The 27,098-nt window shown below is 53.6% G+C and overlaps 1 protein-coding gene across 2 annotated transcripts in view; it reads right to left on the reverse strand.

Moving 5' to 3' along the window:
* The window catches only part of B4GALT5 (beta-1,4-galactosyltransferase 5), a 39,751-nt gene extending 17,621 nt beyond the window's left edge, over window positions 1-22,130 (reverse strand). Inside the window, exon 1 of one of the 2 annotated variants that reach the window (XM_050907157.1) lies at window positions 22,043-22,130. Coding sequence is in view for 1 of the 2 variants with exons in the window: in XM_050907156.1 (XP_050763113.1) it covers window positions 2,719-2,867 (149 nt within the window). In the remaining variant the exon portion in view is untranslated. Of the gene's footprint in view, window positions 1-2,718; window positions 2,868-22,042 lie in introns of those variants that run through there. The other variant, XM_050907156.1, reaches the window with a different exon arrangement.
* Between the last annotated feature and the right edge of the window lie 4,968 nt (window positions 22,131-27,098).

Raw genomic sequence — 27,098 nt, forward strand, 5'->3', positions numbered from 1 at the left:
AACTGCTGTACCAAACTCAAACCTCACTTCTTGGTTTACTTTGCTTTTGATGAGCAAATTGGCCACATTTTAAATTTAAGCCTGACCCTACATAGCCCAGGGCCCCTGTACCTGAGAGGCAGCAGAGCCATAGTGCCAGAGCCACCATCAGCGGAGGAGGATGCTGAGCATTCCCACCGCTGCCCTCTGCCAGGGGAGGAACGCGCACACACGCGCTCGCGATGCGCTCAGCCTGAACCAGGGTTCAGCCAGAAAGCAATTCTCCTTGTTGCGAGATATTGCTAATCTAATCACATAGGATGATCTCGAAAATTACATTAGCCTTCTGCCTTTATTCCATTTGAGCACACAGCACTTCAGACCACATACATGGAGTGATAACAGCCCGGCTATGGCTGCTGAGCAGCGGGACAAGGACAGGAGAGGGATTTTAGCTGCTGTCAGTGGGAGGGGGGAGATGCCCCTTTTCCTACAAATTTCCAGCAGGCCCTCAATACCCACATAGAAAATGAGCAAATTTAAGAATCCATTTGCCCAAATGACTGCCTTAAGATTATTCTTGTTAGTTTGTTAAAGGACAAGTCAACCCCACTGGGATTTAAACTCATGGAAACCATGATATCAGAACTGCAGCTTGCCACCAGCTGGAGCAAAGGCACACAGCTGCACCCCAGGGCCGGTGCACCCCTCGGGATGCTGCACCCCAACCTCCCTGCTCACAAGCAACAGGGAGGGCAAGTGCTTGTCCAAGCCAGGAGTGGATGCAACAACTTCAACCAGGGAGGTAAAGTCCAATTATATAAATGAGTGCTGAAGGCTTCCTGTAATCATTTCTCTGTTGGTATTTTCAGAGCACTTCTAATCAAGAAACAGCTGACTCTCCCATGGAAAATTAATTTCACCACGATATGTACTAGAAGAGGCAGCAGGGTAATTTGCAGCTCAGGAATTGATTCAGAAGAGGTCTGAGCATGATCCACACCAGCTACTGACACAGGAAGGGGACAGACCCGACACGTCTTGCTCTTGACCCCAACACGCTTCCGCTGCCTGCGGAAAGGACCTTCCTCCAGCATCCCCCGGCACAGGGGATGGTGCAGTATCCCAAGCCCCATGCTGGGAGAGACAGCTGCCAGGGCTGGGGTCAGGAAGAGGGGCCAGGCGGTTCACAGCAGCCCCGCACGCCCACAGCAGTATCAGCGCCCAGCACGGCGGCCAGGCTTTCCTGAGGAAGGAGCGGGTCTTCCTCTGCTTTGAGATTTAGGGCTGTCACATTCAGCAGTTTTCCAGGTTCACTAGTTCATCAGCGCTGCAGAAGCACAGAGTTTGTGAGAGTTTATCATGGTCTCACTGCAACGTGCCGCTTTCTCCTGCCGGCACCCAGGGCTCCGAGCAGCTGGACCCCGTCCCAGCACGGGCAGCCACCGCGAGCCCCTGCCCTGCCCCGGGAGCACACGTCTCAACCAACGCAGGGATAAATCAACATACAACCAGGGAAACTGCTGCTGAACAAACCGCTTCGCCAGACGTTCGGAGCAGGCACAAAGTGCCCAGCAGAGCTTGCAGGACGCCTGCATGTGGGAGATGCGACAGAGACTCTGAAAAGGGTGAAGGTCCTGCAGGCAGCAGGGATGGGTGCTCAGGTCACCCCCAGCACCGTGCCAGGGCTGGGAGATCCTGCCCGCTGCAAACACCTCCCGCGGGGCCTAGAGACAGCGAAACCCGCAGAGTCATGTCTATGTTAAGCCTTTTGTTAAGCTCTCCCAGCAGATCCCCAGCATCAATTCAGCTCCATTAGCTTTAGCAATACAAAGTGGTTTAATCAAACTAAGCCCCCAAGGAACAGACAGACAGTTACGATAGTCTTAACTCGTAAACAACCTAACTAGGAAATATAGCAGCATCCCATTGCTAATACACCATGAGACCTCTGTCTCTACTAGCCTTCCAGTGGCACCGTATTCCCCAGATGTACAGAGTGCCAGAACAATTAAGTAAAAGGTTCCTATTAGTTTTAGAGAACTTAATATTAATGCCGTCACTGTTACTTAGCCCTTCGCCTATAAATAGCACAGGAAGGAATAATTTGATATGTTAAGTGGTCTAAGAATTAACAGTGCAGCAGCAGCACTGAGCTGGTAATTACAAACCACCCGTGCCCAAAATTGGCAAGTTTGCAGCCTGCACGTGCACGAAGTAGAGCAGGGAAGACAGGAGACTGCAGTGATGCTTGACCAAAACCTGAATATGGGGAATTTGCATCTAAACTGTCTTAGAGAAAAATACCCTAGGGAGGCTTCAGCAAGGGGGAAGAAAATTCAGATTATTCTAATAGTCCCTAAATTTTTTATGTACATATGTAAGATGGCAACTTTCAGTTGCAATCCCACAGCTGGCTGAGCTAAGGTGTTTGTGCAACTCACTTTGAAGAACACTGCACCAATTTTAGGATATTCAGCAAGAGGAGCACAACATGCTCTATACACATGGGAAAACTCAGAAAGCCAAGGGAACTCACAGAGCGTTTGCAGCACCAAAGCACCCATGGAAGGAGCCCTGCAGCCCGGCAGCAGCCAGGGCCGGCAGTGGGATTGAGCCCCAGGTCACCCAGCCGCAGTGACACCCATCAGGGCCGCGAGCAGCCCAGCGCCGGTGCATGCAGTACCCGGCTCCACGCAGGCAATGCTGCAGGTGGGGAAACCAGAAGACACAGTTTACCAGAGCAGTAACGCCAAGGACAGCTGTAAGATCACACAGGGCTTTGCAATTCCCAAGAGCAGCTCAACTCCTGGGCTCCGCTGCAATTCCTCTTTGCGAGGTTGGGCGTAGCAACATGTGCAGACTGGAGCATAGAGCATAACAAGCATTTGCCCAAGTTAAATATTACCCTTCCTAGCGAGATTCAGACTCTCCTACTTTAATTGCAGTTCAGGAGATGCAATTGCACATGACTGCATCTCCTGTTTATTTTCCATCCCTCCTTCGCGGTGATGGGCAGCCCTCCCCATCTCGCCTCCTTTCACCAGGGTCAGCTCAAACGCTTCTGAGGAGAAAAAGAGCATCAGCTGCCAGCAGATTTCTCTGCATGCAGAGCATAAAAGCACAGCACTCGCTGGGCACTTGTGGGCACCGCACAGTTAAATGCGCAATAAAAGGCTCTTCAGCAGGCGGAGTGAAATGGTTGCTAACCTCTCTGGCTGGCAGCCCTGGCAGGCTGCTGCTGGCTACCAACAGCAAACATTTACAGTTCAGCGTTTGTTCCTTAGGTTTGTTAGGAGACAAACCGGTGGAAATTCCTGCATCCCGGACACCATCTCAAAGCGGCAGGAATCCTGACGCCTGAGCCCGATGCTCATGTAGGATCAGGATGAGGAAACAGAGGGAGAGCTTTGGTTAAAAAAAAAAATAATAATAAATAAGAATTAAGTGAATACTTGGGCAAGCAAGGGAGACGAAGAGCAGGCAGATACTCCCCAGTGCTGTCCCTAAAGCAGGAGGGCAGGGAAGGACATGGGCTGCTCGGGACAACTCCTCATCTCCTGGGTCATGGGAATCGGCACGACTGATTGAGAGAAAGGAAATCCTCTGCTGCATGCAACCCTTGCCACTAACCTGGGCATCCTACTCAAACAAGCAGCCTTAAGACATGCATGAAAAAGGGGACATGTGGGGTGGTGCTACCCAGGAAATGCATTCAATAGGGAGTTTTCATCAGGGCTGTCCTTCACCAGTTGAAGCAATCTAGACCAGACCAGAGAATAGAAGACAGGTTGGATTTGGATTTAAAATTTCTATATACATCACACACCATTTAAACAGAGTTTGAAATCACTGATTTGTTAGTCTTCCAAATTAGGAGATTAACTATACCCATTGGACAGTATAAAATTGTCAAGATAAAAAACAACTTAACAGAGTCATGGATTTACTGACTTAGTTTACACAGTACAGACTGCACTGTCTGAAGCTTTAACATCCTGACTTTGATGGAGGAAAAGAGAACAGGACTGTTTAGGATATTCCCCAAAAAAACAGACAAAGACCTGATCTTTCTAGCGTGTTTTAAAAGTTCAGCGTGGCTGAACAAAAAGGGTTATCACATATACAGCCTCATGTTTGCTGCCACTGAGCTGTTCCAAAGGCAGGTCCGAGATGTTGTTTCTGCTCAGTGGTTTGCCTCTTATCCCAGGCTGGACCATCCCAGTTAACATGCATGAAACAATACGCCCTCCTACTTGTGATGCTTAAATGCAGGTGCAGGATTTGTGGTTACAGCGTCCAGGACAGTATTTGTTCTTCACTCAATTCAGCAAGACCCATGGCACATCTTCCACTGCCATTTATGGCTAAGGCATGGTCCAGCTCCTATTTACATCATCTTTGTCTCCGAAAAAAGATTACCATGGAAAAGGTCCTGCTCTCTGCCTAGTTTGCCCATGATTCACGCACCCCAGGGGACCCGCTTCTTGCCATCAGAATGGCGAAACCCAAGGCAGAGACTTTCGCCCCTGCAGTGGGCTTGCCTATGCCAAGCTGCTGGCTGCTTCGTGCCTCCCCTCTCGGCAGGGCAGGGCGTGCCGGTGGGGACACACCACGAACCGCCCCACGGGAGGTGCAAGGCAGGTTGCAGAGTGTAACCCTCAGTCTGTACAAAGGCGTTTACCCTGGTAGTCCCCAAGCACCACATCACAGGATGACTACTCCTATCAGCAGGGCAACATCCACCACCAGAAGCTGCAGGCTCTTGTCTGACCTAACGCTGGGTGTTTCAGCTCCTCGCTGGGGCTAAAGAGCCCAGACCCAGCAGGAGCACATGCTGCAATACTGCAGTCAGTACCTGCTAGTGAAAATAAAGTATCCTGCAAATGCTTCAGCCCTGAAATTATAAAGGTCGCTTTGCAGCAAGCACGATTTGCACCATAGAGACTGCATCTAAGGAGAGACCCCTCTGTAGCAACACCCTGAGACTGTCCCTGTTGTGGTTTCTATTCCATACATTGCCAGGTCCTGGGAAACCAGCCATTTCAGCAGCTAGGGAAGAGCACTGCCACAGCCCCACCTCCAGGCTACGTATCAGCCTGGCTCGTCTGCTGGAGAGCCCGTCAGGCCTTTCAACTCCTAAAAAATTCTCCAAGCTCAAATTCTTCAATCACGTGGGATTACTGTTGTCCGAGATTTTAAAAGGCAGCAGGTTGGAGCTCCCTGCCAAGGGTACTTTCACCATACAGTGCCATTAAGATCCACAGCAGCTTGGCCTCCGCAGTAAGATTACACAGTTGTTCTTGTCTGCAATAATTAAAGACTGCACTGCAAACAGTCAGTACCACTGCTGTGTTTTTATAGAACAAAAAAAGCTATCAGAGAGAGGATGCAACTTTGAAGTTCCAACATACAGACCATTACCTATGGGATTTTGTAAGAACTCTGATGTCCTAAGACATTTACTAGCTTTTTTGTGAGCTATGTAGCCTTGGAATACCTAACATTTTTTATATGGTTTTCTTCCGCCTGACAAGCAAACTGGTAATACAGCTGCTGTAAATAAATTAACCAATTCCGTTATCAGAATAGGGAATTACTTCATTTGAAATAATTCATCCCTCTAACTATGAACTTAACTTAATTAGCACTTAACTAAGAGACTACACATCAAGTCACAGCCTGCGTGACGCCTTCCTGTGTGTCAGCAGAAAAGCAATGGCATGAGAGTCTGTGGGATGCCTTGAATAGGGGGAAAAAGGAAAAACCCTTCTCTCCATCACCCCACGCCACAGATCTTTGCCACGTGCTTTGGGACCAGACCCTGGGGCTCGGCACATGCCAGACCCCTCTCTGGGGACAGCAGGGCAGGGAAGCGCCGTGCTCCACGGCTTCCTCCCAGGATCACCCTCCTCTCCCTCCCTCCCCTGACTTGTCCCTCCTGCCCAGCCATGGCAGACATTTACTAACAGCACTGCCACCCTGGTGCCAGGCATAAGAAAACCCTAAACCTTATCACAGAAAGGGGGGAATAAAGTGCCCTGGCATCAGAAACCAGATTCGCACCACCCTTTACCGCAAGTACCACACTTGCAGAATTGTGCCTAACACACTACCATTACGTTACATATTAATCCCAGATAAGCAGAAACAAGGCTATTAAGTGAGTGAGCTCAGCAAGGGGTAAGAGTGTCTGCAGCCTCAAGCTGTAACCAGAGTTCAGGATCCACCACGGGGTGATGGGGACATCGCCGACTGCGAGGGACAGGAAGCTTGTAGCCCCCAGACTCCCACCCCACCAGGTTTTGTTGGTTTATAAAAACAGGCGAAAAACCTGATGCAACTTCAGTGATACAGGTTGCCCGTGAGCAGGCTGTGGGGATGTGGCGCTGGGCACCGAGCCTGGCTGCCCACAGCCTCCCAGCAGCACCACATGGTGCCCTGCCTGTCCTGCTGCAGGCAGAAGGCAGCCATCGCTGCCTTCTCCTGCCCCAAGTCACCAGCCCTCATCTGCATGGTGGCTCTGCAATTGCTTGGGGACTTCCAAGCCAAAGTTCTTCCATATCACCCCCCCTCACAGCCCCGGAGAGGGACAACCACAGGTGGGGGCACATCGGGGAACAGCAAACACCCCCTCCCTCCATCCCACTCCCCCACAGAAATACCTGTAAGCTCCTCACACAGAGCAGCAGCTGAAGTTTCTTAAAGGGAGTTGTGCGTTTGCCAAGGGATCTGACCACTCGCTCATCGATATGAGCAACAGGGCAGGGGAGGAAAAAAAAAAAACAACCACTAATCGATTCCAGCCTGCCTGCACCCAGAAGTCAAGCTCTGCAAACAAGTTGAGTCAGACAGTCAGCTACCTTGGAAAAGATAAACACACTGGGAACGGGAGGCCAGCGCTCCCCGGGTCGAGCAGCCCTCCTCAGACCCGTGATGGGATGCATCCCTGCCCTGTGCCCAGCTCAGCCCGCGCTGCCCCAGCCTGCCCAACAAACTCCTTGGGATAAGGAGGCTGCACTTGGCAAACAAGGAGGGGAATTAATTTCTAGCAGGTGGGCACATCCCTCAGTTTGGGTTCAGGAGCAGGGTTTAGACACGGCAGCTCCAGGAGCCCATCCATGGGGGGCTGGCGTGGGCACACAGTGCCCAGAGACTGCTCCAGCCCTTACCACAGCCTGCAAGTAGGACCCAGGTGGGCAAGAGCAAGACAGAGCACGAGCTGGGGAGCAGCTCAGTGCTTTGCCACCACAGCACAAGGGTGGGCTCTGGGAAAGCCAGGAGCATGCTGGCACCCTCCTGCACAACCAAATCCCAGGGGAGAGGCAGGGTGAGACACTGCAGCCCAAGGGGATGCTTGGCCTGCAAACAGGGAGGGTGGAAAAACCGCTAAAAGCAAACATTGGCCACCTCCTGCACCAAGGCAGTGCCACTCCCTGTGGCATCTCCCTGTCCTGGGCTTTCAGTCTCAGACACAGAGAGGGAATTCCCTGTGCTCACCCAAAGCCGCGGTGATCCCAGCATGGGCTTCCCTGCCCTTACCAAAGCAGCTCCCCATGACCGTACACAGAGCCCAGAGGTACCAGCTTCCGATTTCTGTCCCCTCTCGCACCCAGCTTCCATTTAAGAGTCTCCTTGGCCTCCATTCCCCACATCGCTAGTGGGAAGTTAAACTCTCAAGTGCATCAAGCATGCTATGAGGTCTTGGGGATAGCACGTTTCCTTTGCATCCTAAAAAAATGCATCAAAACACCACGTATCTTGATGTGTATCTCATGAAGACACACCAGAGCAGCTCCCTGGTGTTCTCGGGGCCAGGCGCAGGCACCATGGCATCGCCTTGGGAGGCACCGGCAGACCCCACACAGGACAGCTGGAAGCAAAGGCAGCTTCATCAGGGGATTAACAACCTTCTCCTCTCCCTCTCCAAACATCCTCTCACTTCAAAACGGGCAGGGTTGGCTATTGCAGACATCCCCAGGTTTGGGAGGGCTGCAGGGAAGGGGCTGGGCAGGCGGCAAGGGCAGGACTCCTCCAGGCCAGGGCAGCCCCGAGGGGCCGCAGGGAAGGAGCTGATCAGGGCTGGCGTCCCACAGACCCTGCCCACACCAGCCCCTCCAACCCACCAAGCATGGCACCAGCCTCCAGAGATGCAGCAGCCCACCCTTCTCCTCCTCGCCAAGACACCAGCCTTTCCCTCCACACTGGATAACGAGATTTTAGATTACACCAATTTATCCACTCAAGTAACCTGATTTGTCCATGTCATGTTTGCTTCTCCAAGGCATTACAGCTAAACACCATCCTCCTCCACTCCCCCAGCCTCCATGCGGCCAAGCCCTCAGCAGTGCTCTGCAGACACAGCCCTACAAATGCCACGATGCTTTTCAGCAGCATCCTGCAATTTGGGGAATTTCTGACCCACTCCCGAGCCAGACACAGATGCAGTGCCCCACATGCAAAGGTGGGAAACAGCAGAGAAATTTAATACAGGTTGCTCTTCTGCAAGTACAGCCTTTCCCTGCCTGTAGCAGAGTCCTCTTCCATCAGTGCTGGTTTTTAGCCCTTTTGCAGTCACGGGAGCCGAGCCCCCCGAGCCCCAACTCCAGGAGCCCGCTGCCGCACCAGGATGGAAGGACACAAGCCTCATGTGGGAACTTCCACCTGCAGGGTTTTGGTACCCATCGAGTGCAAGTGACACCAAGCGCCCCAGGCTGCGACTGGGAACCTCCTGTGCCCTCGGCACAGCCTGGGGACATAGCGGCTGCAGCCCAGGGCAGGGGACAGCAGCTGGGGGAGGGCGGAGGGGGGGAAAGGGTTGGTGTCAGCACCCACTGTGAGCCCTGCTTCACTATCAGCTTTCTGCAGCACAGCAGCAAACGAGATAATTACTATGTTGACTGGCGTTTTTTCTTTTTAATTACATGAAAGCAGGGTTAACCTAGAGCACCCTGAAGCCGGGCAGCGCCCCCAGCACAGCTCTCTCCACCTGCTCCTACCCTACAGCCCTTCCCAACTCAACGCACAGAACAAGCAACCCTGCAGCTGCTTAACAGGGCCAGGTACCAACAGATACCCCACTGCTGCAGCCTAGAAACTATAAGAGCATTTGATACAACCCAAAACACGAGAAAGCCGGCACTGACAGGATGATTGCAAGCTAGCAAGCCTGCCAAGGCCTCTGAAACACAAAAGGATGCTTGACCAATCCTTGCCTGTAATTACAAATGCAAGTTAGGGCAGGAGGATGCACAATGGGCTTGGGCTGGAGGAGAACTGAGGCAAAGCCTCATTTGCAGGTTCGATTAGCAATAAATGAAACACAGGAACACTTGGCAGCTGGCTGTCACGCAAGAAGCTTGGCCAGCCCCACACAAGAGCTCAGGCCACATCCAGGAGAGACGGGGCAGCCAGGGACCCCCATGCCCATAGCACAGGCAGGACGCAGCTGAATTTATCTCCTTGCATTTACTCCAAGGTTAGCTCCGCTGCAGCATGCAGCGAGGCAAAAACACAAGGAGGTCTGAGAATCAGAGGGGAGAGAAGTTTGCAAAGCCCCAACGCTGCTTTAAGTAAAGGGGAAGGAGCGGCGATGCTGCGGGGAGCACTGGCACCTGCTGCTGCATGAGAACTGCACAGGTTGGTTCACCTCAAAGCAGAAGTCGCCAGTATCTGTCCTCCAGCACAGACTCCTCCAGACAAGCCATTTGGTTGGCGTATTTTCTGTTCTGCAGGAAGTGACGACAGTCACGTTCACGGAGCGGAAGAGCCATGAGCTGCAGCTGCCCTCCTTATGTCGAACAGCAGTGAGACAGAAGGTGGTTACTGGAATAAACTTCTCTTCTAAAGAAAGAGGAAAGGTGATTTGAATAGCCGGTGTATTTTCAACAGCTTGCTCAGCTAAGCTGGGACAGCTTACCGCATGCAGGTAAAGCGGCGCAGGGTGTGCTTGCAGCATGCTGACTGTGGACATGGGGACAGGGCACCCACAAGCACCAACACACCTCTCACAGCAAAAACCCCTAATCCTGCAAGAAAGAGATAGCCGTGCACCTTGGATACCCTTGCCCTATCTAGTCCAGGCAGACCCCAGCAAGCGCAACAGCTCTTCACTGGAATGCCATTGTAAACTTGCCTCAATATCTGCTTATAGCAACACTTCCTTCCACCCACCTTGGCACACATGCAGAAATAAACCCTGCGCAGCAGGTCTGCTGCCGCATCTACCACCCGTCCCCCTCCCACCCCGAGCACCGCTCACACTGCCGGGGTGCGGGCAGGGGGCCAGGCACCTCCTTGCCCCATGCAGGGACAAGCTACAGGCAGGGCAGCACCTGCCCGTGCCGAGCCGAGCCGGAGCCTCACGGCTGGCAACCTGCTACCCCAGGAAATGGGGACAGCTGCTCTTGCTGCAAGATGTAGGCTCCCACCGCACAGCGTGCCTCCAGCATGGCAAAGGCCAGAGCAAGGAGTGCCTCTAAGCTAAAAGAGCAGCGAGGAGAAACATCTGCTTTATTCCTCTGCAGCCAGCACAAGCTCCTCTGCTGCCACAGCGAAGTCCCGCAGGGTCCCAGGGCAACGCTGCTGCAGGGACCAGGACAAGGGGAGATGAGACCCTTGTGAGCCCCAACACTGCTGACGGCCACTGCAGGGGGGTGCAGGGCTCCCTGTGAAAGCACTGGAGAATCTGGTCCCTGCTGCAAAGCCACACAAGCTCACACAAAAATCACAGCTGCTTTTCTAGAAGGTGAAAGCCTGACTGCCAAATGCCAGAGCATTTCCCTTACCTGCCAGCGTGGAGTTTTATATATCTGGAAACGTGGCTGCAAACTGAAAGCTAGAAAAGGAAGCCTTTTTCCCCTAAATCCTCCGGGATGCTGAATGACTAACAACATTCGCACGCTCCTACCTCCTCATCACTTCAGACTTTTCCCATCTGGTTTTGCATTTGGTCACTGCTGTGGTCTGAAATATGCCTGCTGAACCACCCGGCTTCTTCGAAAGCAAGCCTCACCGCACAGAAACACGGCTGAATAATATTCTTGCTCAATAGCTGGTCTCCAGGCCGGCATTTTCAAGGGCTTTGATCCATTTCAAATAAGGCAATGAGCTTAGCCCTTGATTAAATACATAGCATAATCCACCTAAATCTTGTTAGCTGAGAAGCAAGTCGCTCGTCTCACTAGTTGTGGGTGGCATCACGTTTTGCTGCCAGGCAAGCAGGGCTGCCTGCAGCGTGAAGGTGCCCCTCAGGGGCACATCCCAGGCAGGCAGAAGCACTGAGGCAGCTGGGGACCGCAGCAAGAAGGCACACCACTTGCCACTGCCGCTCCAGCAAGCCCATACGGATTCAAGGTGCAGAAGTTCACAGGATCCTTCTGCAAAGCTTCCCCCTGTAACAGGCAAAAGCGACCCATGGAAAGAGCTTGCTCCCTCCCTGCTGGAGGGCACAGGGAGGGTGCCTCCGGGCTTGCCCTGCAGCCAGGGCAGTGGGCACCCAACAGCCAACAAAGCCCTAAAAAAATCCACAGCAAGAGAAATCACTGACCCTGAGCGAAGGAGCCAGGCTGCAGTGCTGAAGGAGGATGCGCTGTGGCTTTGGGGGAATTTCACACCATATCGGTCATGCTTCCCCTTCCTTGGCAGGAGTGAATCAGTAGCACAGCAGTTGTAGAGCCTTAGCAGAAAGGCCTGGGTGCCGGGCGGGAAGCACACCATGACAAGGGTGAGCCTCACATGCACACCCCTCTCCCATTGCCGCCTGGCTGCTCCGGTCAGCTCTTGCCAGCTGTGACAAGCAAAAGCAGCACCACTTCCCTCCCGGGTCTCAGGGTGCCTCTCTCCACTCCTCTGCACTTCCCAGTACAGACGCCAGCACAGGTGCACACGTGCTGGTGCCATCCCCAACAGTGGGACACAGGGGAACGAGGCAGTTTGGGAAGTCTGGCAAAAAGAAACCCTCCTTCCCCAGGCAAGCCCCCCTCCTCTCCTGCTTGGCTCTGGGATAATTGCATAAATTTACAGGCGAGTCTTTCAAAGCACACAGAGGCAGAACACCAAGTGGGGGAAGACTATGAGGATGCTCTTTCCCAGCCTGGGGCAGGAGGCACCGTGACCCTGCTCCCCACCAGCAATTCCCCCTGCAGCTGCTTCCACCCAAACAGAAAATCACACTAGGACATGGGACAGGAAAGATCTGCTCCCAAAATTACAGTGTATTTGCTACTTGAGTCACTAGAAGACAGATTCCCTGAAATGCACTATTGCTCCCTATTTCCCTCCAGGTTTCAGACCCAGCAGGTGGGGACTGGCTCTGCAGGGAGGTGACCTCCCCAGGGGCTGATCCCAACCTGGAGGCAGGAGCCCTGCAAATCCCTGCTCCATGCTGCATTAGCAGCTCTGAGGCTTCCCACAGCAGCCAGGCATGTTTCAACAGCCACTGGAAGGATTTTAAGTTAATTTAACCATGTTAACATGTTATGTGGCTTCTGTCATCTCAATTACCTTCAAAAGCCCAGGCATAGATCTCGGGGGGGAGTGCAGGGAGGAGGAAAAAAATTGATTTAAGAATTAGTAAGGAGGAAAAAAAAAGGTCTTGGGCACAATCCCAAAGCACAGTCTCAGGCAGATCAGGAAAAAACTTCACAGGATTCCAAAACCAAAAAAAAAGCAGCCAACAGAGGCAATATCTGCTTTAATCAAATACTAGGCAGGAAGGCTCAGCAGAGCAGATCTCACCAGTCACCAGCTGGCATAGCAGGAATCAGGCTTTTGGCATCGGTATCCTCACCCAGAGCCGGGCAAGGGAAACGGCTGCCCGCAGAGGAGCCGGGATGATAAATGACAGCAGTTGAGCATTGCAGGGGCATTTCACCACTTCAGAGGTTGCTGCTATAACAATCTTCTCTGACTCAGCAGCTGAAAGGGACGCCGGGAAGGAAGCACCATAAAAAAAAAAAAAGTCATGCATTATTAATATGGACTCTGGCAGCAAGACATGAGTTGGAAAAACACTGAGGGGGAAAAAAAAAAACATGACTGCAGAATAAGAGCGAGCTGCATGTGTGGAAGCATTTCACACTCCTGCGGAGGTGGCTGTGCTCACAGGGCTGCTGCAGCCAGGGGCCACCCTGCACCCCTCCGCAGGGACCCTGGCTCCAAGGGAACCCCGCTTTTGCCAACAGGAACTTAATATCCGCTATTTTCTCCCTGGAAGCAGGTTGCTGCAGCCCTAGTGCAGAAAACACCGCACGCCTTGGGCATGGTCCACACTAGTTTCAAGCTACAACAGCTCTGGGCTTTCCTGCCATGGAACACAGCCATTTTAGCCGGTTTATTTAGCTGTGGTCCGTGCATCACTTGCCGACTCCCAGCAGCTTCCCCCCTTTGCTTCCCACCCCACGCAGCCCCCCAGCCCTGCCCTGGCAGAGCCCCGGCCATGATGTCGTGTGTTCTAGCAAGAGCAGCCGTTGCACAACGTGCCCAAGGCTCCCACGCCACAGCCTGCAGCCGCCTGCCAGCACACCCGCTGACGCAGAGGGCACGAAAGGCAGGAACCAGACTGATATGCTTTCTTTTTCCTGCCAGGCAGGTGAGGGGAAAAAAAAATATCAGTTAACACTTGACTACCTGGTGCACTGCAGTGTTTGCTTTCCTCTTATTCTGTATGCTTTGTACATTTTTTTTTTAGAGGCACTTTATAAACATTAGCATTCACATAGCCGTCTTCACCACTTTCCATCCAAAATCCTTGCTCAAGACACAGCCTCTCCCAACCTGCTGCTGAAGGGAGACACCATAAATTAAGAGTACACGCTCCCCTATCACAGGCATCACACAGACTTCTGCAAGCTTGTCTCCGTGTTGCAGGGTAACCCTCTGATCCCTGCATAGGAGCCTTTTGGCAGCGTATCAGTATATTTAAAGTTTCAGCGCAGCTTGGTCCCCAGCCTCTCCAAAGCAAAGGCGGTGGCTAACGCAGTGCCAGGATTCAAGAGGTTCCTTTGATTGTTTGTATGGCAATAGCATTCAAGTAAAACCAATCAATTATTTTGCCATAAAATTCCCTAGATATGCAAACAAACACTGGCTGAAGACTGCTTATACCATAGCCCAACCTGCAGCTGTGCAACGGGGTTTTTTTGCCTGTATTTGCTTTCTTCCATTACGTGTGCAGTGGCATCCTCCATACAGAAGTATTTCCCAACCTTCACCTTTCAGATTAGAAAGGCACAGGGAGGGAACAGCTTTGCAGGCGCCGTCTCACACGCAGCCCTCCCACAGCAGGCTGGGAGCACGCAGCCCAAGCAAGCATCATACAGACACGTACCTGCTTATCAGGGCAGGAAAACAGCCATTTTCTAACACAGCAAGCTCCCACAGAGCAGGGAAACTGAGGCACAACCTGGTGAAAAAACCCATGGTACTATTTGAACCCACATCCCCTGGAAGCAGCCTCTCCCCTGCAGCAAGAGCCAGGGGGACAGGGACAGGTGCCCTGACCAGGATCCTCCTCCACTGCAAGGGGCACTGGCTAGCACCCCTGCAGCATCTTCGGAGGGGCCCGGGGACAAGACCCACACAGGGTGAGGGCTCCGGAGTGGTTCATGCCAGCCCGGGAATGCCACACGAAATTGCAGGCTTGCAAAGGGAAGAGCCCGTTGGTTTCGCACCTCAAAACCAAAAACCTAGACAAATGAGCTTTAGGAAGTCACATACAACGTGGCCACGCGCTTTCAGCTAAAGCGCAGCCCAAGCAAGCACTAACCCCCCTCGCCTCCCCCATGTAGCCAGAAGCGGGGCAGGAGATCAAACTGAGCTTCTTGCACCTCTGAAGTAATATTTACATGCCTTGGAAAAACAAAGTGTCAAATAAGGTGCACTAAAGCTTGTGGCTTTATACAAAATACCCACAGTCACTACAGAGCACAAGGGATCCCCCAAACTGCCTGTCCCCCAGGCACAACAGCCTGCTCCTCCACTTTAGGTTTGAGCAAGACCAGCAAGCCCCAGAAAATTCCTTTTGTAATGGAAGAAGGGCACCACTGCCCTGCCCGTCACACTCCACACCATAGCTGCACCCACGAGGACACTTCCCACTGGGATGGGGGTTACACATGCTGTCCCTCCGTCACCCCTGGGATCCTTCCAAGTAGCAGATGAGGATGGCCGAGAGCAGTTTTCCTGCCAGGCACTGACATCACCCCTCAGCTTTTCGGTCTACCTTTCCTTTCAAAATAATAGCAGCTCCGGAGTAATGCTAAAAGCCCTCGCGTTTTTAATGTTTCATGTTCTCCAAAAAACACACCCACAAACATCTCAAAATTTTCTGATTTGGGGTTTTTTTGCATTTCAACAGCACAGTCCACTATACATTTTCTGCTCCATCTCTCAAAATAGGACTAATACCCACAGTATTTAGAGCAGGTGCTACAAAACCTTCAAACACACATTAATCATCCTAACGCACCAGTGTTCAAAATGCTGTCAGACAAAACCACAGTCAGAACAGTCCAAATGCAAAGGAGAAGGAAGAGCCAGTATGAAAACAAACTTTACTAAAATAACCCAGCAAAGGTTTTGTCAAAGTAAACACACATTTTATTGTAACAAAGATGCCTTAAAAATAAAGCTGTTCAGGGAAAGATTTTCTCGCTCTGTATAGCTGCGTATCAGTTTCTCTTCCAGACTATTCAACTTTTGGTGCTGCCACAGGGAGAGCAGAGGGCTCTGCAGAGCCTTACCCAGCCAACAGCACAATGGCCCCAGCCAGCACCACTGCTTGAGGGTCACCGATGCCAAGCTTGTGAGGTTCCCTAGAAGTTGCAATAAAATTAAGCATTTAAAGACTCCATGCACTGCTTGGATATTAAAATCCACCAACAGTAACAGCATTCAAATAGGTACAAGTGCAAACATACAGCTCCCCACATTGCTCATCTCCATTCCCTGCAGTGGTCCCTGGGGTGCTCATCGTACCCTGCAGAGCAGATGCTGCCTGAGTTAATGCAATTAATGAGTCCACCTGGAAAAGAGGCAGACACTCAGCTCAGGAAACAAAGCAGCAGTGTCAGAGCCCTTATCTCCACCAGAGCCGGCAGCCACCCGAAGTGACCGAGCACCTGCTGAAGCCCTGGCCTTCCATGGCTTCCCAATCCCACGAAGATCAGGTCTCCTGGAAGTCTGACAGCACTAATAGTTTTGCTTTAAGGTTTGGTCTGTTGCAGATCACTGAAGTTTTGAAGCATTTAATTTGCAGGAATGAACCAGTACATAGAAGCTTTTGTGACTGCTGATCAGCTTCCACAGGCCAGGCCTTCCAGAGATAGACGGATGGAACGTGAACTCTTCACACACTCTCTGCAGTTGCAACACCCGGCGAGCCACCAGCAAAATAATCCAAACCAGACATGCCTGACAGACAACATGGGTACTTACAGGCAAATAAAACCTAGTAATTCACCTGCCCTCAAAGAAACCTTGTAATTTGTTAGCCTTGACCAAAAGGTGGTCTCCAACCAATGCTCTGCACCACCAGTGCCTTGGATGCATGGCACAGGAGCAGCTCTGTGCAAGCAGGGCTGCAGCCACTCTTCTACCTGCATGCGCCTTTTAGGAGACACAGTGCTGGAAGAAAGCGATGCTACCAAAGGAGCTATTTCCCACAGCCGTCACCAGTCTCCTTCCACACATAGCACAGGAGACCCTGAGCTCAAGTTCTTGTATCAAGGAGCACTCGAGGATTTCTTACTACCCCCGGTCACTGTTGGATCTGATGACTGCAAAAACCTCAGTGGGATACACTGAGGAACTGGGCTGTTCCTTCCTTAGGTTGTGGAAGGCTGCTGGGCAGAGCTTTCAGGGAGAGGAGGGTGAATCAGGGCAGCACTGTTGGTGTCTTCATAGTAAGATACTACACTCCCTTACACTGCAGAGGGAAGGCCTAGAAGATGAAAGCCAGGGCTACAACAGCACAAACCTCGTTTCATTATTCCAAGCTGCACCTTCACCTTCTGTCCCTGCTCAGGCAGTGGCCAGCCACCCAGCAAGCCACTGGCAAACCCGAAAGGGCACCTGCATCCAGCCTCTGCCCAGCCGAGCCCAGGCCACCGCGGCCCACCGGTGTGCTTCTTGGATGAGCTGGGCACCAGCACCCTGCCATGGCCGGCGTCCCCTGCCCCCTCGCTCAGGACTCCGCACTGCCATCCCTCTTCTGACTTTCTCTCCACCAGCCACCAAGTCCAACCAGGGTCCTTCTGCTGACATCCCCACGAGAAGTGCACAGAAGGCAAAAGCAGCAGCTACCCACTCCCCCACACAACGTCCCCACTCCCCTTGCCAAGAGTCACCAGCCCTGCCTCCATGTCCCCACAGTGCCATCCCCCTTCATGGGACCACAGCCATCACTCTTCCTCTGTTCCTCACCACCAAGGGCAACTCAACCACTTCCCACGGTACCGTGGTCCCCTCAATCCAGGGCAAGCTGGCGGTAGCAAAATCTTTTGCCATTTTCACCCCTGGAACTCCTCTGTGCTAAGATTTGCCAGGCTGATGCATTAAATAACCAAACTGGATCAGCCACATTCGGCCATGTAATATTCTTCCTAAGGACCAAAGCAGCAAACGAGCTGTACAAAGGAAGCTGTTGGTCTCTGCAATACTGCTCTACTGAAATGCAGCGTGAAGGAATAGTATTTCAAAGCACTCCTGCCTATCAAAATCAAGTTCTTGCACCATAAATGTAATTCAGGGCTAACACTGCTACCTTGTGCCCTGTACAACCAGTCGGGAGCAACTGCTGATAAGTTTTGAGGAAGTAAAGCCAGAGTGAATTACAGCTCTCACAAAGGTAACAATCTCTCACTCAGTAATTTAAATTCTCTGCGTTATTTTCCTACATCAGATCCAACCAAGTAAGACTCCTGTGCAAACCTAAGTTTAAAAAAATAAAATAAAAAAGGCTCCAACATCTGGAGAGACAACAAGGGAAAAGCCAAGAGCAGCTACTCGAGCACCAGGGAAGGCCCCTGACCTCCCTCCTCCCAGCCACGCAGCAACCACCCTCTCCACGAGGACCAAGTCCAAGGTCTGAGAAATTCCTACTGTTGCAGCGAGAGTTACCAAGATGAAAAGGCAACTTGCAGTGCAAGCAGCTTGTAAAAGCATTACTGTTTTCAGCCGCAGGAAGGAACTCCCTTGATTTCCCAGGCCCTGTTAAAAGAACACAAAACCAGCAAGACAAGACATTTTCAGGGACTGTAGCTTAGCTCCTTGGAGGACCCTTGCTCCAACACCAGGGTCCGGGCACAGACAGAATAACTCTGGCAAGCCCATTTTTGTACATCCCCCCTGGAGAAGCGAGAGGCACACAGGGCGGTTGTCCTGGGAGGGCGAGAGCCTCAGTGCCAGGAACACGCCTTGCAAAAACACCTGCCGAGGCACACGCTGGATTCCGGAGCAGGACAAAACAGTTTGCCCCATGCCAAGCTCTGCTTATTCCAAAGACAAGACCAGTTCAATTGCACATAATTAAAGCACAGTCTGCCTCGCAGCCCTTTAACCTGCTGCTTGCAAGACTTCCAAGCAAGGCAGTAAGTACAAATGACCTCCCCACCCGTACAAGCATCGCCTCGTACCTGCTGCCCCGCAGGGCTTCCCCGGCAGGCAGCAGGGACCCGTGCAGACACGAGAGCATCTCCTGAAGCCTTCAGCCGCTGCATCTCCACCAGCCCCGCCGTGCCTCGGCCCCAGCTCACCGCGGAGCAGAACAATCGGCTGCCTCATCCAGCGCACAATGGCCACGATGAGACAGACCCACATAATCACCCCAGCCATGGCAGGGACAAAAGCGAGCGGGCGCTGGGGAACAGCATCGAATAAAAGGGGAGCCTGCTGTATTTGTGCCATTAGCTGGGTCCCTGGTAATTTACTTTCCAAGGTGGCTTTGGGAGCCCAGGGATGTAAATTGTTAGGGTGGCGTGTTGGGAGGATGCACAGGTATTGGATGCAAGCGCTGGGAAGGAGGCGGCACTGGCTGTTTACATTGGATCGCTCTGCACAAACTTGAGGCCACAAGAAAATTTCAGTTCCATAGGAGGAAACCTTGGCGAAGGACAGAAATGAGGAGCTACCACAGGCATTGTGTAAACCCAGGCACAACGCAAACATAAGCCCCCAAAGCTCTGGGCTCCCTATGGGTACCAAGCGTGGCTATTTGCTGACAGTAAACATGAATTTCTTCCTACATTTCCGTCTCGAGCAGACCGAGGGCATGCTGGCATTACCTGGGCTGCAAGGAGTCAAACACAACAGCCAGCCGGGCAACAGGCCACTGCTGGGATAGGCAACCCAGAGCCTGCGCTGGGCTCCCCTTCCCCGTCTCCAAAGGGCATCAGGAGCAGTTTTCCAGCTTTTCCAGCCGGCAAGGGAGCTGGCAAGCATGCCAGCTCCACGCCAATGCGCTGAGACAGCACCCAGAAGTGCAACTGTCCCAGTTTTCTCCTGGCACTGGCGCACAACTGCTCAAACACAGCAAGCCTCAGCAACGCCAATGAATTTTTTTTCCCCCTCAAACCAGAGGCTCGGGGACAGGCTCAGCCCAGCTCTGCCCTCCACCACGGTGACGGCACACCCTGCCACAGGGATGCCTGGATCCTTGCTGCTGTGCCACTGCGAGGCCGTTCCCAACCCAGAGGGGCTGATGCTGCTCAGGCAGGGCAGGCTGGCTCCAGCCCTGGTGCCATCAGCTGCTGACCCCCACGAGCGGAGGTTTGCTGTAGCAGACCCTTCCCAGCAGCCTGCGGCACCAAGCAGATGAAAGCCCTTCCAGGCCCAGGCTCCAGCTGGTTCAAGCTCACTTGCAGCTTCAGGTCCTGTTTATTTGGATTTTTTTCTTTCAATTGAGGTATGATCAAGGAATGGATTAATCGCTCCTCTGCCCATGGTTTAGCCCATGAGCTGCAAGTCCTTCTTCAGCCGCTTCCCCAACACGTCCTGCAAGGGACTGTTTTAGGGCAGAGGCTTTTTCAGGCCCTTCAGCAGCCGGAAAAAGCCATCCCAGCCCTATTCCACCGCCCCAAGGCGGCAGCGGGCAGGCCAAAGGCCCCCACAACACCCCACTGACAGCATCTCTCCCTCACATGCCACGCGGCTGATTTATTAAAATCCCCAGCTCTGCTCGTGTCCTATCTCACTCACTTTTCTTTCAAGCTTCTCCTTACCACTCTAGCCTGAAAATAAACCCCCTCCAAGTGCCAGGAGGATGACCCCAGCTGCCCCAGGAATACTGGGCTGGGTTTTCATGACGGAACATTTTTGGCTGAAAGCAGGAGGAAAAAAAAAAAAGGAAGCAGATCTTCTGTCATCTGATGGGGAGATGACTCAGAACATCAGTGACATCCACAGGCGGGTGGGGACAGGGACCACCTTCACCTCTCTGCCTCCTCTTCCAGCATCACTGATAGCAAGAACATGGGGCAGGATGTGACTGTGTTATCCAAGGTCCACACAGGGAAAGGCCTCTGGGCACAGAGCTGGTTTTGAACAGCATTTTATACCCTACAGCATCTCCAGCACCTCCAGGACTGATGACAACACAGAAGCAGCACAAAATGAATCAGATAACTCTAAAAAAGAAACAAAGCCATCCTTATAAGAGAAGTTTCCTTCTTAAACTGTACAGCTATTCCCTCTGGGCCCAGGGAAGCCTGTCCACAGCCATGCCATGGCTCTTGGAGAAGACATCCCCTGCGCCTGCTCTGCAAAGGGCTGCAGGATGCATCTGATAAAACAACTGCCGGCCCCATGGCAGCATGTGAACAGGACAAGTCAGGCTGTGTTTACAGAGGGAGCAGGCGACGGCTGCGCCACCCATTAGCACCAGTGTGAAATGATCCTCTAACGGATGCAAGAGAGTGGCTTGGCAGCTCCAAGGCCAGCCTGCAGGACACCGGCCAGCCCGTCAGGACAGCAAAGCCCTGGGCCACCAAGCCAGGGAGGAGTGTGGTGGGGAGGCCCAGGACACGAGCCCCACAGGCAGGGCTTCACATACCAGCCAACCCTTACTTAGCCCCGGAAGGGTTCCCAAAGCCCAGTGGCAGCCATGGGACATCATCTGTAAATAAAAACCCGCAGAAGTCACCTTGAAAAGCACACAAAGGTCTCCTTGGGATGTCCAAGCTAGGAATGGCATGAGCAATACCAATGACATTTCAAGGAGAAACTCCCATTTGCAAGATTTCTTTTGAAAGGGTTATTTTTATAGAAATAAATCGTTGCCAAAGTTTGATTGAAGGCCAAACCGCGAGCCTTGGCTCCTTGCAGAAATGAGATACACCGTATGAAGACAACAGCTGCTTTCCCAGGCACAAGTCTTCCCATATCTCACGGGAGATGGGCACACAGCCCCACTGGCACTAGGTGCTAGCCATTTTTGTACACAGCTACTCCAGTCCCCTGTGAAGCACACTATGAAAGAGAAGATAGGAACGAGTACACTCTCCTTCTAAAATACACACTTCTCATCTTCCCACTTGACAAAAGGAGTAGGATTTCCACCAGAGAACGAGTTTAGACCACAAACACTTGGACAACACTCCACTTCTTCAAAACAAACTCTCCGGCAGGCAGGCGGCAGGCAGGCAGCAGGCTCGCTGCCCCCCTGCTCGCCTCTGGCAGCGGCACCGCGCGGGCCCCGCCAGCCCGGGGAAGCCCCGCGGGGAGCGCGGCCGGCACCTCCCGCGGCCCCTCCACGCAGCGGGAACCGGCACACCCGCGCGTGCCCACCCCGAGGGGCACGAGTGGGCATCGGGTACCCCCCCCCCCAGCCCCCCGGGGAAAGCCGCCCTCCCCCAGCTGCAGGCTCTCCCCAGAGCCAGCGGGAAGCGACGGACGCGCTGCCCGGCACCGCGGAGCCGCAGCCGGCGACGCCGGGCCCCGGCCGCCCCTCTCCGGGCCAGCGGCCGCCGGGGATGCCGCGGCCCCCCGGGCCGGCCCTGCGCGGATTACTCAGCGTTTCCAGCGGAAGACGGCGTGCCCCCGCCCCGCGCCTCGGCCCGCCGCTTACCGATGCCCGGCGCCACATAGACGAAGTAAAGGAAGGAGGAGGAGAGCGAGAAGAGGAAGAGCGCGGCCAGCAGCGAGCGCCGGGGCAGCAGCCGCCAGGCGCCGCGGGGGCCGCGGGGCCACCGCATGGCCGATGCGCCGCCGCCCTGCTGCTGCTGCTGCCGCCGCCGCTGCCGCCGCCGCTCACATGCGCCGAGGCCCGGCGGGAGGCGCCGCGCCGGGGCCGCTCCGAGCCGCCGCCCGCGCCCAGCGCCGCCGCATGAATGAGCCGCGGCCGGGCGGGGCGGGGCGGGGCGGGGCGGGAGGCGCGGGGCGGGGCGCCGCGGGGACCGACTGCAAACTCCCGCCGCCGCCGCTGCTGCTGCTGCTGCAGCACCCAGGGATCCTCGGCAGAGACCGCCCCGCTCCCGGCGGGGGGGCACTCGGCCATGGACCTGGGCACCACTGGTAGCCCCGGGACACCGGGCAATGGCCCCGGGACACCCGGCCATGGCCCCGGGCACCACTGATGGCCCCGGGATACCGGGCAGTGGCCTCAGGACACTCAGCCATGGTCCTGGGACACTGGCCGATGGTTCTGAGACACCCAGCGATGGTCCTGGGACACCCAACAATGACATGAGGACACCCGGCCATGGTCCTGGGGTACCACTGATGGTCCTGGGACACCCAGCAGTAGCCCCAGGACACTCAGCAATGGCTTGGGACACCTGGCAATGGCCCCGGGACACCCTGCAATGGCCCCAAGACACCCAGCAATGGCTCAGGGCACCTAGCCACGGTCGTGGGACAGCCAGCCATGGTCTTGGGACAGCTGGTAATGAACCTGGGATGCCCAGCACCAGGAGAGCAAGGGCTGACCCTCCCCAGCCCCCAGCCCACCAGGCAGCAGGGTGTTTGGACAAGTGCTGGGTGCCCCCCAGGCATTGCGCAGGAGGAGGCGCAGCCTGAGAGGAGGTGATGGGCACAGATGGGCGGATGTGGAGAGGGGGCGAAGTCATCACGGTCAACACAATAATCAGCACTAGCAGCAATCAGCAGCCCAGTCAGTTAAAGAGTAATTAAGTAGTTTTGCACATGTTTGTGGGCAGTTCCTCTGTTGCGTGTAGGAGGAGTTGGAAGGAGATACGGAGATGCCTGAAAATGAAAAAAGGGGAGAGAAGAAATGCCATTCCCATCAGGGGAGCCAGGAGAAGTAGCTGCAGAGCAGATGGTGCCCAGTCCAGCCCATAGAGCTGCGTTTTTTGCCTCATTTATGATTGCAGGACCTGTGCAACTCGGACTTTGTTCGGGGGAGGCCGGAGGAAGAGGTAATTCCTTATTTTACCAACAGATAGAGCTGAGAAAACCAAGCCCGGGCTCCAGGCCCAGGGTGGGAAGCGGGGCTGCGGACCAGGCGTGCAGGCAGGGGCCGGCTGCCTCCACCCAGGGTGGGCAGCAAAGGCAGCAAAGGCACCTCCAGGAACGATGGGCTGTGGGGTGGGAGATGGGGACAGACCATCTGCCAGGACATGCCTGGTGTGTCCCCGACTGCCTCCGCACCCCGGGGGTGAGCCTCTCCCTGGCAGGCAACGAGGCATTGCTCAATGCAAACTTCTGACCCAGCCAGACGGTGACTGCCTGGCTGCAGGCTGGGGGGTGCCCAGCGCCAGCCCCACATCAGCCCGGGGCCAGACACTGGGATAAAGGATTCTTCAGGTACAGCTGCGTATCACAGTAATCCCAGGAAGGATTAGCCCCCCTTCCAGCCTGGATGCAGTAAGGGCAAATGAAGAAAACAGTTCCCACGTTCGACAAATGGGAGACAAACTCTCAGAGGAGGGAGGAGATAAAAATGAAGATAAAGTAAAAAAGAGCAGGGATTAGCAGAAAAGTAGAATCTCTCTTTAAAAGGTAAGGCATTAATTTTCTTAATGTGCCAAGGCGCAGAAGGATCTCGAGGACAGAGGATCCTCAGGAGCCAGGAGGCTGAGGAAGAAAGCAGGTATTTCCCTGGAGAGGCTGCATGAGCTGCATTAACATCAGGAACAAGGAAACTGGTACTCATTCTTGTTTTCCAGGATTGCCACTCCACCACCACCTTCACTGAAATAAATTAAATCCTGAGCCCTATTAATTTCTGGGAGCCCACGGTACTTCAGCAGAACTGCATGGCCAAGTGGTGGCTGGATTTGCTGTTCGCAAAATAGCTTTTATCCAACTCCTAAAAGGATGCCTTGGGCAAGGAAACCCAAGATTTCTTGCTAGGTTTATGATTTGTTTGATGCAGACATGGTCAAAGGTAAGACATCATCGCAACCAGTAATCTAACCTTTTGAACATATTTAATTAGCAATGACATTGCTGGAGGAGCCACCCAGAAACCAGGCCCAGGCTGCTCCAATGGGGACTGTCACGGAGGAGTGAAGTCTGCAATGGGGACTGTCATGGAGGAGTGAAGTCAGGGAAGCCCTGGAGCCATGCCGGGGCATGCCTGCCCCGCTGCCCCGGCTCTGACTCACCTCCCCTCTCCCTCCCTCCAAGGGCTCAGCTCAGCTCCAGTCAACTCACTTCACTTTCCCCCCCTTTTTTTTGCTTGCTCTCTCTTCCCCTGTTTTCCCTGCCCTGCCTCTCCGCTGCATCCCAGCTAAGGGATTAGAAACACCAGCCAAAGCCATTCTCCCTCCCTTCGCCCTCTTCCAATAAAATAAAATGCAACAGGAAGAGAGGTTTAAGTCTCGGATCATTCCATAGGGTCAAGTTAGGACTTCGGGGTGGGAGCACTTCCAAGCAGGACTGTTGCAGGGAGCGCACGGGTGGCTTGTGCCTGGGGAGTCCTGGTTCTGCCCACCACTTCCTCCACCTGCCGTGCTCCAGCCTGCACCAGCTACTCCAGCCCTCCCAGCCTGGGGCAGATAAGCAAAGTCCCACTTTCTGCAGAGTTTAACGTACTGATGGTGCCTGAGACACTTTAAGGAGGGCTTGCGTGAGCAGCTTTGCCGGCAGCCTGAAGGGGAAGGTAAGGTCTGTTGATGCGTGGCCATGAGCAGGAATGGAGGGACAGGTCCTGCCAGTGCACCTACACTCACAAAAAGATGTAGCTCTACCCTTAGAGCATGTCTCCACATAAAAGGGATTCTGCATCACTGGAGGGAGAGCTCTGTTTTGATGGCTCGGGGGTGCCCCAGCGCGAGCGTGGTGCTCAGAGGGAGGGTACAGACACTATTGCACCACGCACAGTCTGGAGAGGTTGGAGCTGCATATTCACAGTGGCACCAACACAGTTGCTCAAGTGCTGTGTGTGGGAGACAACCTGGCGGCTATCATTGCTCACTCCTGATGAACGCTGGCACGGCCAGGCCGGGCAGACGTCTGGCAGGCCAAATCCTGCACCCAGCTGCGAGAGTGCCGGAGCCGCCGCGGGAGAGGGCGGCCAGGGGCTGCCTCGCACCCTGCAAGGAGCAAAGCCACCTGCCCAGGAAGTGCCCTGAGATCGCGGACCTTCGACGGGCAGTGCCACGTGCTCCCGAGGGCCAGCGGGGAGCAGGCAGGGCTGGGGAGCGCTGCCTGGCAGGGTTAGCAGCAGAGCCTTACGCAGGAGCTGACCCCAGAGCAGGCAGCCAGGTAAAAGGGCTGCTGTGGGGAACATAATCCTCAGGTTTGGAACGGTCATTAAAGGGCTGCTTCACTCTGACTGCACATCTCTTATTGTCACTTTACGCAGAGGCTCGAGGTGGACTATCTAATCTGGGAGGATAATCTTTGTTCTACCACTTGGTGAAGGACAGATTGTAGCAAGGATGTCACAGCCCTCGCTAGCATTTTGCTATCTTTGTCACGATCTCTGGAGCTTCTGGCACCTTCAGCCCCAATGGCAGAGACTTTCCAGACTAGACTCCATCCTGTGATTAGGAAAATGCCTCCATTTATAAAGGTGAGGACAGTCAGCATCGCACCATGTCAGCCCTCCAGCTGCTCAGCAATGCTGTTTGCTTTGGATCTTCCCTGGAGTTTCTGCTGCCAGATGGTTTGTGAGCGAAGTGGGAACCTGAGCTGTGTCGCTCAGAGAGAGACAGAGACTTGGGGTGGACTGGATGCTGACCAGCTCTCGGCTTTGCAAAAGCCATGTGCTCCCCCTCTATTTTTCACTGAGTGTCTCTTTGCAACACGGGGCTTGCTCCAGCTCCATTTAAAGCCAACACAGTGTCATCACTGGCTTTGAGCAGGAGCAGGACACAGAGGATGCATGCACAGTAGGAATGTAAGTATTTTCTACATGTACACCCACAGACACAGCGTATGCAAAAATACTCACTCAGCGTATCGTTTGCTGTGTGCCAGATCATAGACATAATTATTGATGCAGCAGGTTTTCAGAAAGACACAACAGGGTGTGTACTTAATTTGGCAATAAGAGCACACCTAAGTGGCCCAGGCATTCTCACCTGGGTATTAGACCACTGCCACCCACGGGCGCTGCTATTTTATCTGACATGGATGTGTCAGCAGTAACAGAAAGGAAACCAAAGGCAGATACTTGTTTATTAAGATGGAAAAACTCCACTGAACGCTGCAAGGTGCTCCTTGCAAGCAGGATTGCTGCAGACCAGTTTTCAGATTATGCCACCCACGACACTTTCTAACAAGGCTATTAGGGCTCTGATCTTAATAGCACCCGTACACGTGCCTAACCACAGGGATGACTCATTCTACCACAGTCAACAGATGTGTCATAGCTCCCAAAAGGAGGCAATATCGACAGAAATGATTTTGCAGAGCTCCATGTTCACTTGGGAGGTGGCTGTCATCAGAAAAATAGGCTAAAATATTAAGCTTGTCATGGCACTTTGCAGAGATTCAATTGATTTCGTTGCCTCTGTTTGCGTCAGCCCACCTCTGAAGGCTGATGATCTATCCCAGTCAAAGTGGACTTGCGCAGACTCATAAAATGCCTTTGAGATCTAAATATTCTGTCGAGGGAATACACAGGCTGTACTTTCCAAAATTTCCCAAGGAAGGAAACTTCAGCAGACAAGACATAAAATTATTGTATAATTTAGTGTAAGTAATTTATCCAG

The sequence above is a fragment of the Gymnogyps californianus genome, chromosome 17 (assembly GCF_018139145.2).
Source record: "Gymnogyps californianus isolate 813 chromosome 17, ASM1813914v2, whole genome shotgun sequence".
Lineage (NCBI taxonomy): Eukaryota > Metazoa > Chordata > Aves > Accipitriformes > Cathartidae > Gymnogyps > Gymnogyps californianus.